Source organism: Ictalurus punctatus, chromosome 8, assembly GCF_001660625.3.
Source record: "Ictalurus punctatus breed USDA103 chromosome 8, Coco_2.0, whole genome shotgun sequence".
Lineage (NCBI taxonomy): Eukaryota > Metazoa > Chordata > Actinopteri > Siluriformes > Ictaluridae > Ictalurus > Ictalurus punctatus.
In genome coordinates this window covers 7,831,214-7,842,673 of record NC_030423.2, presented here as the reverse complement: position 1 = coordinate 7,842,673, position 11,460 = coordinate 7,831,214, and the positions used below count along the sequence as shown (strand labels likewise).

Below are 11,460 nucleotides of genomic sequence, written 5' to 3'. Positions count from 1 at the left end.
CAAAAGCTGCACTAAGGTCGAGTAACACAAGCAGTGAGACACAACCCTGATCGTAGGTCAGTAGAAGGTCATTTACTACTTTAACTAACGCTGTCTCTGTGCTATGATGAGGTCTAAATCCTGACTGATACATTTCATGAATGTTATTCCTATTTAAGTACAAGCATAACTGCTTTGCTACCTTTTCTAAAATCTTAGAGATGAAGGGGAGATTTGATATTGGTCTATAGCTGGACAATTGAGACGGGTCAAGATCAGGTTTTTTAATCAAGGGTTTAATAACTGCTAATTTAAGTGATTTAGGTACATAGCCAGTGCTTAGAGAAGAATTGATTATATTTAGAAGTGGTTCAATTACTCCTGGCCAAATCTGTTTAAACAAACATGTAGGTACGGGATCTAGTATGCAAGTTGATGAATTGGCTGAAGAGATTAATGTAGCTAGTTCTGTGTCTCTAATGAATGATTGAATGGTTTTCTTCAAAAAATAGATGTCCTATTAATGAAATAATTAAAATTATGGTATACTTTGTGTATGGGCCCATTCGGTAGTGAAATTCATATCAAATTGTCATATTATTTATTAGCATATCTTAAAATCTAAAAGGTGTGCGTCATACCTGACACCTAGTCAAACATTTTACAGTTGTTTATATGACTAAATCATTCCCTTCAAATGCTAGAGCTTTAAATAATGGTATATTTTGTGCATGGGCCCATTCGGTAGTGAAATTCATATCAAATTTACATATGATTTAATAGTTTATTTTAATAAATATCAGACACCCAAAAGGTGTGTCTCACACCTGACACCTACATGAACACTTTACAGTTGGTTATATGACTGTCATTCCCTTCAAATGCTATTGAGCTTTAAATAATGGTATAGTTTGTGTATGACCCCATCTAGTAATAAAATACATGATCAATTTTACATGATTTAATAGCTTATTTTGATAAATATCAAAAATCTACAAGCTGTGCGTTATACCTGACATTTATATGAACACTATACAGTTGGCTTCATGACTACATCATTCCCTTCAAATGCTACTGAGCTTTAAATTATGGTATACTTTGTGTATGAGCCCATTCTGTAGTGAAATTCATATCTAATTTACATATAATTTAATGTTTTATTTTGTTAAATACCAAAAATGTAAAAGGTGTGTCTCATACCTGACACCTACATGAACACTTTCCAGTTGGTTATATGACTGTAAGTCATTCCCTTCAAATGCTACTGAAGTTAGAAACGTGTATTACAATGTCGTATGTAACTTTAGTGACGGTCCCTTAATTTCCGCGAATCTCGAACGTCCAAGACAAACTAACTTTATGCCAGTCACGCAGGCCAGAACATGTTATACATGGCACACTTTTGTACACCTATTCAGTTTCACCAAAACAAAATTTATCCAGTTCCTCTTTCTGTAGCCTCCCTCCCTCCCACCCAAAAATAAACAATACTTGATCAAGATTAGCGCTTGGTGAAATATCTTTATTTCATGTGATACACTTCAGTGTTTCTTGAACTTTTTCCTCTCCCTCTTTATTTATTTATTTTATTTTATTTTTTTTTACAGCAGATAATGCATTTTTCCACATAAATTTTTGCTAAACACTAGTAAGACAGCATATTTCAAATAGACAAACACACTTCAGAATAGCACACAGCGGAGTATTCAATCAGTGACAAGAAGTGGACAGCTGTTCAGGAGAGATGTTTCTTGTAATTAAATACTTACATATCGAAACAATGTCAAATGCTAATATTTCAAAACAAGCTTGCCTGTGTAGTGGTGCTGTCAAAGAATGTACATTTAAGTGCATGTACACAACTATAGATCCAGTCTGGCCAGATCCTTAAAACTACACACACACACACACACACACACACACACACACACACACACACACACACACAGAGCATAGAACGGAGAGAAAATGAGCATAGTGAGGAGAGAAAGAACAACCAGGTCTCTGTGATACAGTAGCCAAAGCAGAAATGCAAGCCATAAAATCACCTGACTGTTTCCCAAGTGTTTAATAACTGCCATTTAGGCCAAGCACACAACACATTTTCTGTTCTTAGTGAGATAAATAAATTAACATATAAAACCAACAGTCTTAAAACGAGCATTAGCAACACATGGTTAAACTCTTCAAGATGTTTCTCTACACTAAGCAAAAGCTGTGCATACGGGGAAGAACTCCATTTACTCGACAGAAACCTCTGCAGCTTTATGCAAATCAGCAGGCCTCTCTAAACCACACTGTTATGATTTGGTGGAGGTTTTTTTTTGTTTCACGCTGTTGAAACCACCCTTCGAGAGCGTGCTGATCCTGCAATGGTTTACTGAACACAAGGCGAAAAGAGCGCAGCGAGCACAGACACCAGATGCAGCTGCTGAAATTCAGTTCACCGACTAGTGTGTAATTCATTTCCTTTCTTCCATGAAACCATCCAGGTATCATCTAGGTATTTATTAATTACAGTTAATTAGGTTTCATAATTACAGTTTATGGGTAGTTATAACATAGGGTGCATGTTTAAAGAAGTATCTAGAATATCTTCTGAATGTATATCCACAACTATTGTCCACAACAATAGGTGCATTTAAATTCCATGCAATTTACCAATGAAGTGTGTAAAAAGGGTGAAAAAGAGATAAAGTGTCTGACCAGCACACAGAGGTATGTCTAAAATGATCCTATTTATATCAAGTCTTCTTTGGCCAACACCTATACGCTGAAACAAAAGACTCTAATTGTACTGATTCCTAACAACAAATGAATTAAGATTTAATTACAGTTTTGTTATATTCAGTTTGTTTAGGCGTGTTCATTTTTTTTCAACATATTATGATACTTCTTAACCTCAATCATCTAGAGCTAGAACTGGTCCCTCAATATCCTAGTCAAAAGTGGCCCTACTGCTGTCTTATGAAAAACAAAAACATTGTCAAATCTATAATTGTAAACAAAAATAAAATAAATCATCAGTAACGTGCGCTTACAGTTCATCAATAGATAATGCGATTTAGTTTGCCTTTGCCCTTCTGTTCACTGAAATGAAATAGCAAGGCATTATGAGATGAGGAGCTTGGTCCAACGTAATCGAGTCAAATAATCTGAAACAAAATGACAATGAGCGTGACGGCACTGATGCTCAAAAAAAAGTGCAAGAGCAAGTGAGCCGTATCAGTCTGCAATCATACACAATGCCATGCAGTCAGGACAGATATGAATCCAATGAGTGTATAACCTATGCTTAAATTTCTTTACTGTTTTTCCTTTAACATATATATATTTTCGATAATCTGTTTTAATACAGAATAATAGCACATCCACACGGTTACTCCGAAAAGTCACTGAGTCAAGGGGAAATAAAAGGCTCTGACTAATGGCACAGGGCCACTGAGAGACAAGCTGTTGGTGGGGAGGAGGCCGAGCTGGTGTGAGTCTGGAGCTGTTACTAGCATGAACAGCTGCTCTCAGTCACCGGCAGTTCTGGAGATTTCTCCAGTTTGATGTCAATCACTGAGAGAACACAGTTAAGGATGGCTATAGATCATACACATATTCACAGACAGCAACTCAACAGCTTTCCTAAAAACAGAATAAAATATCAACAAAAATAGGCTTCACACTGATCAAAGTTAACAGTCAGTAGTCTCCCTACTTTGTAGAGAAAAAATGTTTTGTTGTTTTTCTAAAAAATGTTTTTTATTATTATTTTATTAGAAATGCTGAATCCATGGTCTGATGTTTAAAATGTTTGCTAAGGCCTATAATGAGATTCTCTTCGAATAAAGGACACAAACATTTCAGTACACGGTGGGCACAGATAACACACACGTGAGCATGTATATATACACATAATATACATTTTAAAGGATACTGTCCTCCTTGCTTTTCTCTGGCGCGCTATCCATTCCAGGCAAGGCTGCAGCAACACGTCTAAAAAGCTGGAAGAGTGAAATTTGCCATTTTAGCATACAAAAGGTATTAAACATAGTACTATATATATATTATATATATATATATTAATTATATATATATATATTATATATATACAATATATATAATATATATATATATATTATATATAATATATATATATATATATATAATATATATATATATATATATATATATATATATATAATATATAATATATATATATATATATATATATATATATATATATATATATAATATATATATATATATATATATATATATATATATATATATATATATATATATATATATATATATCTCAGTATGAGTTCTCCTAATTAGGACATTTGTAATATGGGAACTAAGGAAGTGCATGGGGTACTCTATTGAAGGTATTCGTTATGCACCAATCCACTAAAAAATATTATATATATATATATATATATATATATATATATATATATATATATATATAAATATATAAATATATATATATATATATACACACATATATAAATATATATATATATACACACACACACATATATATATATATATATATATATATATATATATATATATATATATATAAATATATATATATATACATATACATACACACACACACACACACACACACATATATATATATATATGAAAGAAACACTTCCTCAATATTTTAATGCAAACAGCAGCACTATCATGGTGTGCAAGTTAGAGGTGCCATCAGGACTAAAGCATCAGGAGCAAGCGGTTTTACTCATGTATGTTCAAATATGAAGCTTGAGCGACAAAAGTCATCATTTCCAATAATGTTAAGTACAATTTCAAATAAAAGCTTTCAAGACTTTATGTTTTTCATTCACTGTTGTACTACATATAATATGTAAATGACTGCACTTACCATCAGATTATTTTTCAGTCCATACTGGATTTTGTGGCATTTTCTTGGTGATTGTTGTGGCCAAAAATGCTTGATTTTGTGGCTTTTTTTTTAAAAAATTGTGAGGAGTTTTTTGTGCTTTTTGCGGAAAAACTAAGTCTTTCGCAGTGATGTCTGTTGGTAAAAGAGACCTTTTAGCAGTACTTGTACTCGATGCACATAAATCGGCTGAATGTGCATTGTGATGAGGTCACATGACGTCTTGGCCCAAATCTGCCATAATTTTTGAAAAATTGCAAGCTCCTCTGAATATTGCGGAGTTTCCCGATTTTGCATTCATTTCTGCGATCACAAAATCCTGGAGGGACTGATTATGTACCCGTATTGCCATTGACCATTAATACAATGAGACTTTCACTCCTAACTTACGTACCCTGTTAAAACTTTTTTTGTTTTGAATTTTTAATTTTAAAAAGTTTGAATTTTACTGATGCCAGAGTGCACTACAGGTTGAATATTTAAATCAAGTCATTCAGTAAACTTCTGCTGTGTGTTTAATTTTTTTTTTTTTTTTAAATCAAAACACCAGTGTCGCCGCCCCACAGGAAGAAAAGTTATGATATTTGATTTCGCCACGTTAAAAGACGTTTTCCCCTCTCCTAGCTCTTAACCCAATATCCTTTCCTGAACTCTTCTAGATATTTGAATATTAAAATTAGACAGAAGGCACATCCCTAATGGGATCAAATGATTATAATGGCTGCATGATCTCAAGATCCTGCTTACTAAGTGAATACTTAAGAATTTCAACATGTTTTACTGGGTAAATCAAGTCATCTGATTGAAAGCATGCTGCACCAACATGCAGAAGCCCCTCAGGGCAAGCAAACAAACCACAACCTACAACCAAGAGCAAAGCAGACCCCGCCGTAGCCCTGAGCAATGTAATTTTGCATATAAACTGTGAAGAAAGTGTCTAAAAGCACTGGGTGAAGCTGAAAGGGACAGCAAGACAAAAGCCAGTGAGAGGTAGTAGTAGAAAGAGTTGGTTGATGGGCGGGGCTGCTCTCATCTCATTGAGTCTATACCTGTTTGACATTGTAGCCAGTTTTTGCACTGGTTTCAATGAACATGACATTCAGTTCCTTAGCCCTCTGCTCGCCCTCCTCCGTGGTGATCTGTCTGCTCAGGTCCGAGCAGGGAGGGTGGAACATAAACAGAAAAGAGGAAGATGCGAACAAAAACAAAAAGGAGGAGAGAGAAAGAGAGAAAAACTCAACTTTAGATTAGTAAGAGGAAAAAAAGGAAAGATTAGTTTTCCTATAATATATGTTTTTAAAAGTTGAGAATAAGAAGAAACAGCAGTGCGGGCAAGAATCGGTATCAAAAAGTCAATAAAGTAAAACGGTGATTCATTCATACAGAAAAACTTTTGTGAAGCGTAGTTCGGAAATTAAGATCTTATAGGAAGTTGAAGGACACGAACAGCTCCTGTCTACACACCTATGCTGTAAGACCCACCTGCTTGACGTTATAACCAGCCTTGGCGCTGGTCTCTATGTACATCACATTGAGCTCCCGTGCTTTTTTCTCTGCAGCTTCTACTGAAACTTGTCTGCCATAGTCCAGTGTAAAGGGGGAGGGGGAGGAAATGGTTCAAATCATAATGGAGAATGGAAAGACAAAAGTGATAAAAGGGGATCAAAATAAATCAAATCAAAATGTCATATTAAAGGAAAATTAATAATGATTAAAAAAAAAAAAGATTAGCACAACTCCAAAGTTGGTGATGAAAAGGAGCTGCGTCAAAATCATACAGAGTAAAAGGAGCAATTAAAATGAAATGAGCCACTGAATACATGTGACATACAACTTGAACAGGAAAGAAGTCTTTGTAGCTTGAGGCTGAGAGAGGATTTTCTCATGAGGTTCATTATTAATAGTACAACTGCTTAAATAATTAGATCAGTATTTATCAATGCTATACCTTTTATCCGCCAAGTCTGTTTTGTTGCCAACCAGCATGATAATGACATCACTTCCTCTCTCCGTTCTGACATCGTCTATCCATTTTGAGGTTTGCTGGAAGGAGTTAAGATCTACAGGAGAGAAATAATATTTTCAGCTCAGCTGTTGTGAACTGTGGGGTCAATTATTTTGGCTTTGATTGATCACTGCAGAAAGAGGTGACGCACTAAAGCAAGCTCTCAGAGGAAACAGAGAATGTAGACTATTAGTATAAAAGTTGGGCAAACCGTGAAAAGCAGTTTAGTTGAAGCATGAAATCTTGACGAGCTGAAAACTCAAATTTGTAGTTTATGTAGTGTATTACATGTGATGCTTTAATATCATAAAACACGTGATGCTTTAATATGAATACCACACTAAATCGGACACTAGTCGCTAGACTATGCTAGCTTAGGGATACAGAGCTCTGCTGAACAAATGAGTGGCTCTGACTCACTGGTGATGTCATACACCACTACAGCGATAGTGGAGTCACGGATGTAGCTGGGGATGAGGCTACGAAAGCGCTCCTGCCCTGCAGTGTCCCACAGCTGCAGCCGAACCTGAGGACCCAGTCAACAGCATGCAACAGAGAATAGCAGCAGCGAAATAAATGAGTATTCAGTAAACAGAACAGACTGGAGGAAAGCTTGGTTAAAAGGGCGAGAAAACAAATCTTTACAATTGAGACGGATGCACAGTTCAGTGAATCTAGAAGATTTCAAGATGTTAAAAGGAAGCATTCCATGCAACCAAGCAGTTATGATTTCAGAGATTAATTTCTTCATTCCTGCTCCTGGCAAGGCGATTTAGAAACGGCACTCTCTGTGCTGAAGTAATGCTGGACACTCTGCTCTGTCGTGCATGAACACCATCTGGGTGTGTGGATTTTTGCTGTGAAATGCACTTGACGTTTTTTTCCTCTACTAAATAAATAACTTTTTCCTGTGGCTACTCTCTTGGATGCTGAATTCAATTAGTTTGCATTAAATATCCAAACATTTATCCAGTGTCGCTCAGGGAGACATTGTGAGTTATCCAACATACTCAAAGCTACATGAGTGCCATTGACCCCAGCCAACTCCCAAATCTACTCCACCATGTGCTGCAGGCATCATGATGGGGCGGAGCAGGAGCCCCAGCTACCTACTTGCTATATCATAGACCACCACAGCGGCTGCTGAGTCACGAATGTAGCTGGGGATGAGGCTACGGAAGCGCTCCTGCCCTGCCGTGTCCCACAACTGTAGCCGAATCTATCAGCATCCGTGCAACGCGAGTCACAAGAACCCCATTGGGCAAACAGCCATGAGTGGACAAAGACACAACCAAACCAAAATGAAAGACTAAAATAAAAAGGCGTGATACAATGGCTGTAATAAGGGTACATGCACGCACATCTAAAACAAATGAAAACAGAAATGCCTCTGCTGTGTTGTACGCAAGTAAATAAGTAAGGCTAGTCTGATGGATATGAAAGATTAAGCTGCAACATGCTGTTTACAAAACATTAAAACATTACAGGGTGGGCAGCCTGGAAAACAGTCAACACTTATTAAAAAAACAAAAAACATTTCTAAATTAGTGTTGGTTTCAGGGGAGGTAAACGAAATCAACATCTGTGTCATCCAAAACAGTACAGACAACAATCTACATGGTGACATTTATGAAAGCATTCTGAATGTTATGAAGGATAAAAGCTGCTTACCGTACGATCTTCTAGGTACATGGTTTTTGATAGGAAGTCAATGCCAATTGTTGCCTAAAATAAGAAATTATTATTGATGAACTTAGTGAAATTTCTTATAGATGTGCTGCTTAATACGCAATTATTCAAAATGCATCAAAATACTGTACAAGCTACCTAGGAAGGTGAATTTGTCCCATTTAAAAATCATCATACAGATCTTCACTTCTTTTTTTTTTAACGAATCTTAATGATGCATCATAGGTCCTGGCCTGAGAAAGCAACCTCAGATCTTTTCACCATATGAAAAAAAAAAATTACAGAAGGAACAAACATTCTGCCTGATGATGTTTTATAATAAAAAATAAATAAATAAATATTGTAAGAATATTCATAATCATGACCAAATGTTACACAGTTAACACTGTATAAACATTTAATATCAATGCATACCTACTCATATGCATTAGCATTCAAGCTATCTTTTTATAAGCTCTTCATAAAATCATGCTTAATACAAAAACTGAGGATGCTGCCATTATTTATTTATTTATATTTTTTTACAGTGATTGGTGTGGTTTTCTGTTGTACCTGGTAGGTGTTATCAAAGCTGTCATACATAAACCTGGTGATTAGCGAAGTCTTCCCAACTGCAGAAACAAGAAGAAAAAACAAACATTTACTTCGAATTGTATGAAATGTTCTTCATATATCCGTGTACACATCACCATGAGCATGTGGACACTGATCAGGGGAACACTGAACTGTAGTCGCTGAGTTGGCAATATGGGTGGTGTCAGTTCCTAGCTAAGGATCCTTTTAATAATAAAAAACAGAAAAGCAAGAAAAAAACAGGCATGCTGGCTACGTGTAAACGATTTTAATACCGACACGTTGCTTCGAAATCATGAAGGCAAAATGGAGATGGTTTATAACGTGAAATGAAACAAAACGGACACGTCGCTGATTAAACCAGATACCTCATCATGCTAGTCACAAACTGGCGTTGATAGAAATTGAACTGCTAACGCTTTAGCAATCACCTGTAGCCAGCTAGCTATGCTCGAATTAAACTTGGCTACATATAAAACAACCAGTCTTACAAAATGCCCATATTTAAACGCTGTTTTTCTTAGAATACATGTATTACACGAATGCTACAAATCCTGTCATACACGTTGTACAGGAAGTCAGTAGCTCCACCGTGTAACCAGTAAATCAGTGATGTTTAGCTAACTAGCTTTAGCGTTAGCGTCTGGGAATGTAGCAGGCTAGCGGCGGATGTTTAGCCACTTCTGTTAGCTAACTAAAACAAGACTTCGCATTTTATACGCTGCCTGTAAACGCAAAACAAAAAAAAATGTAACACAGGATTGTTATATACATGAAAATATGGCGACAAGCCTTATAAACCAGTTAATATACCCAAGTTAAGGCTTTAACGCGCAAACTAAGGAAAATGTCGAGCTTATGTGGGCAGGGTTCAAGCTGATCTAGATGAAACACAACGGGCGATGATTATAGCATTACTAAATGCAGCACACTGTGCAAGTGATCCCACGTTATAACGGGGACTTATTATTATTATTATTATTGTTATTGTTGTTATTGTTCATAAAGGGTAACCATTCTCTGAAGTCGCTGGGGGTATTTTTTAACTATTCGGATGCAGATATTTCTCCATATTTTACCCCTATAAGGCCTCTAGCTAGCTAACTCGCTAATGTAGCCCCAGCTGTCAGCTGGATGAGTAGCATCCTCTGAATCGGCCTGTCGAATCACCAGTCTCTGCATTTTTATCATGGAGTATTGTGTCACTCACCGCTCTGCTCGCCCAAAAAGACGAGCTTGAACTTTCGCAGAGGATTGCCGAACTCTCCGCCGCCGGTGGTAGTAGACATATTTATCAAACAAAACGGACAGCGACTATACAAGACGTGTTTCAGTGTGCAAGGAAGGACACTGTACTGTACACTCCAGCAGCAGGAGCCTGTTAGCCAGCTGGTGTTTTCTGTGCTTTAGCGCCGCGGCGTGACCAAAGATTGAAATACATGTGCTCCTTTCAATATTTTTCACGCATAAATGTTACTTGGGTTTCACAAGATTGAAATAAACACACCTATCAGGTACATTAAATATACACTATATAGCCAAACGATTGTGGACACCTGAGCATCACACCCATATGTGTGTATTCCCCAAACTTTTGCCGCAACATTGGAAGCACACAATTATCTAGAATTGTGTGTAAACTGTAGCTTTATAATTCCCCTTCACTGAAATTAAAGGACCAAAAGCTGATCCAGTATGACAGTGCCCCTGTGCAAAAAGTGAGGTCAATGAAGACATGGTGTGCCAAGGTTGGCGTGGAAGAGCCCTGACCTCAACCCCACTGAACACCTGGAACGCTGACTGCACAGCAGACCTCCTCACCCGACATTAGTGCATGACCACTCTAAAGGGCTTGTGGCTGAACGGACGCAAATCCCTACAGCCACACTCCAAAATCTAGTGGAAAGCCTTCCCAGAAGAGTGGAGGTTATTATACCAGCAATAAGGTGGACTAAATCTGGAATGGGTTGTTCAAAAAGCTCATACAGCTGTGATGTTCAGGTGTCCACAAACTTTTCATTGTATAGTGTATATTAGGTACACCTACATTGTAAACCTTACCAAATAGGTGCATTTTGTTCGTATATAATTACTGACTGACAGTCGGTAGAGCATGAGACTCTTAATCTCAGGATTGTGGTTTTGAGCCCCATGCTAGGCACCAAACTCAGCCACTGGGGTATCACAAGCTAGTGCACTCTCAGTGCTGGTTCCAAGCCCAGATAAAATGGGAGGGTTGCATCAGGAAGGGCATCTGGTGTAAAACCTGTGCCAAATCAAATATGCAGATCATAAAGCGGATTTT

General features: G+C 36.9%; 1 protein-coding gene across 4 annotated transcripts; it reads right to left on the bottom strand.

The window, feature by feature from the left end:
* Positions 1–1,480: 1,480 nt before the first annotated feature.
* rab41 (RAB41, member RAS oncogene family) lies at positions 1,481–10,556 on the bottom strand. 4 transcript variants are annotated; one of them, XM_017474879.3, is made up of 8 exons: positions 10,366–10,556; positions 9,135–9,193; positions 8,565–8,618; positions 7,314–7,419; positions 6,837–6,948; positions 5,938–6,031; positions 3,905–3,971; positions 1,481–3,543 (listed from the first exon to the last, which is right to left on the bottom strand). In XM_017474879.3, the coding sequence occupies exons 1-8, from the start codon at positions 10,442–10,444 to the stop codon at positions 3,479–3,481; spliced, it is 636 nt and encodes a 211-aa protein (XP_017330368.1). In that variant the 5' UTR covers positions 10,445–10,556; the 3' UTR covers positions 1,481–3,478. The 4 variants fall into 4 exon arrangements, with proteins under 4 accessions (XP_017330368.1, XP_017330367.1, XP_017330366.1 ...); XM_017474878.3 differs by lacking the exon at positions 7,314–7,419 and adding an exon at positions 8,007–8,112 and having other exon boundaries at positions 10,366–10,552; XM_017474877.3 differs by lacking the exon at positions 5,938–6,031 and adding an exon at positions 6,371–6,464 and having other exon boundaries at positions 10,366–10,550.
* Positions 10,557–11,460: the final 904 nt, after the last annotated feature.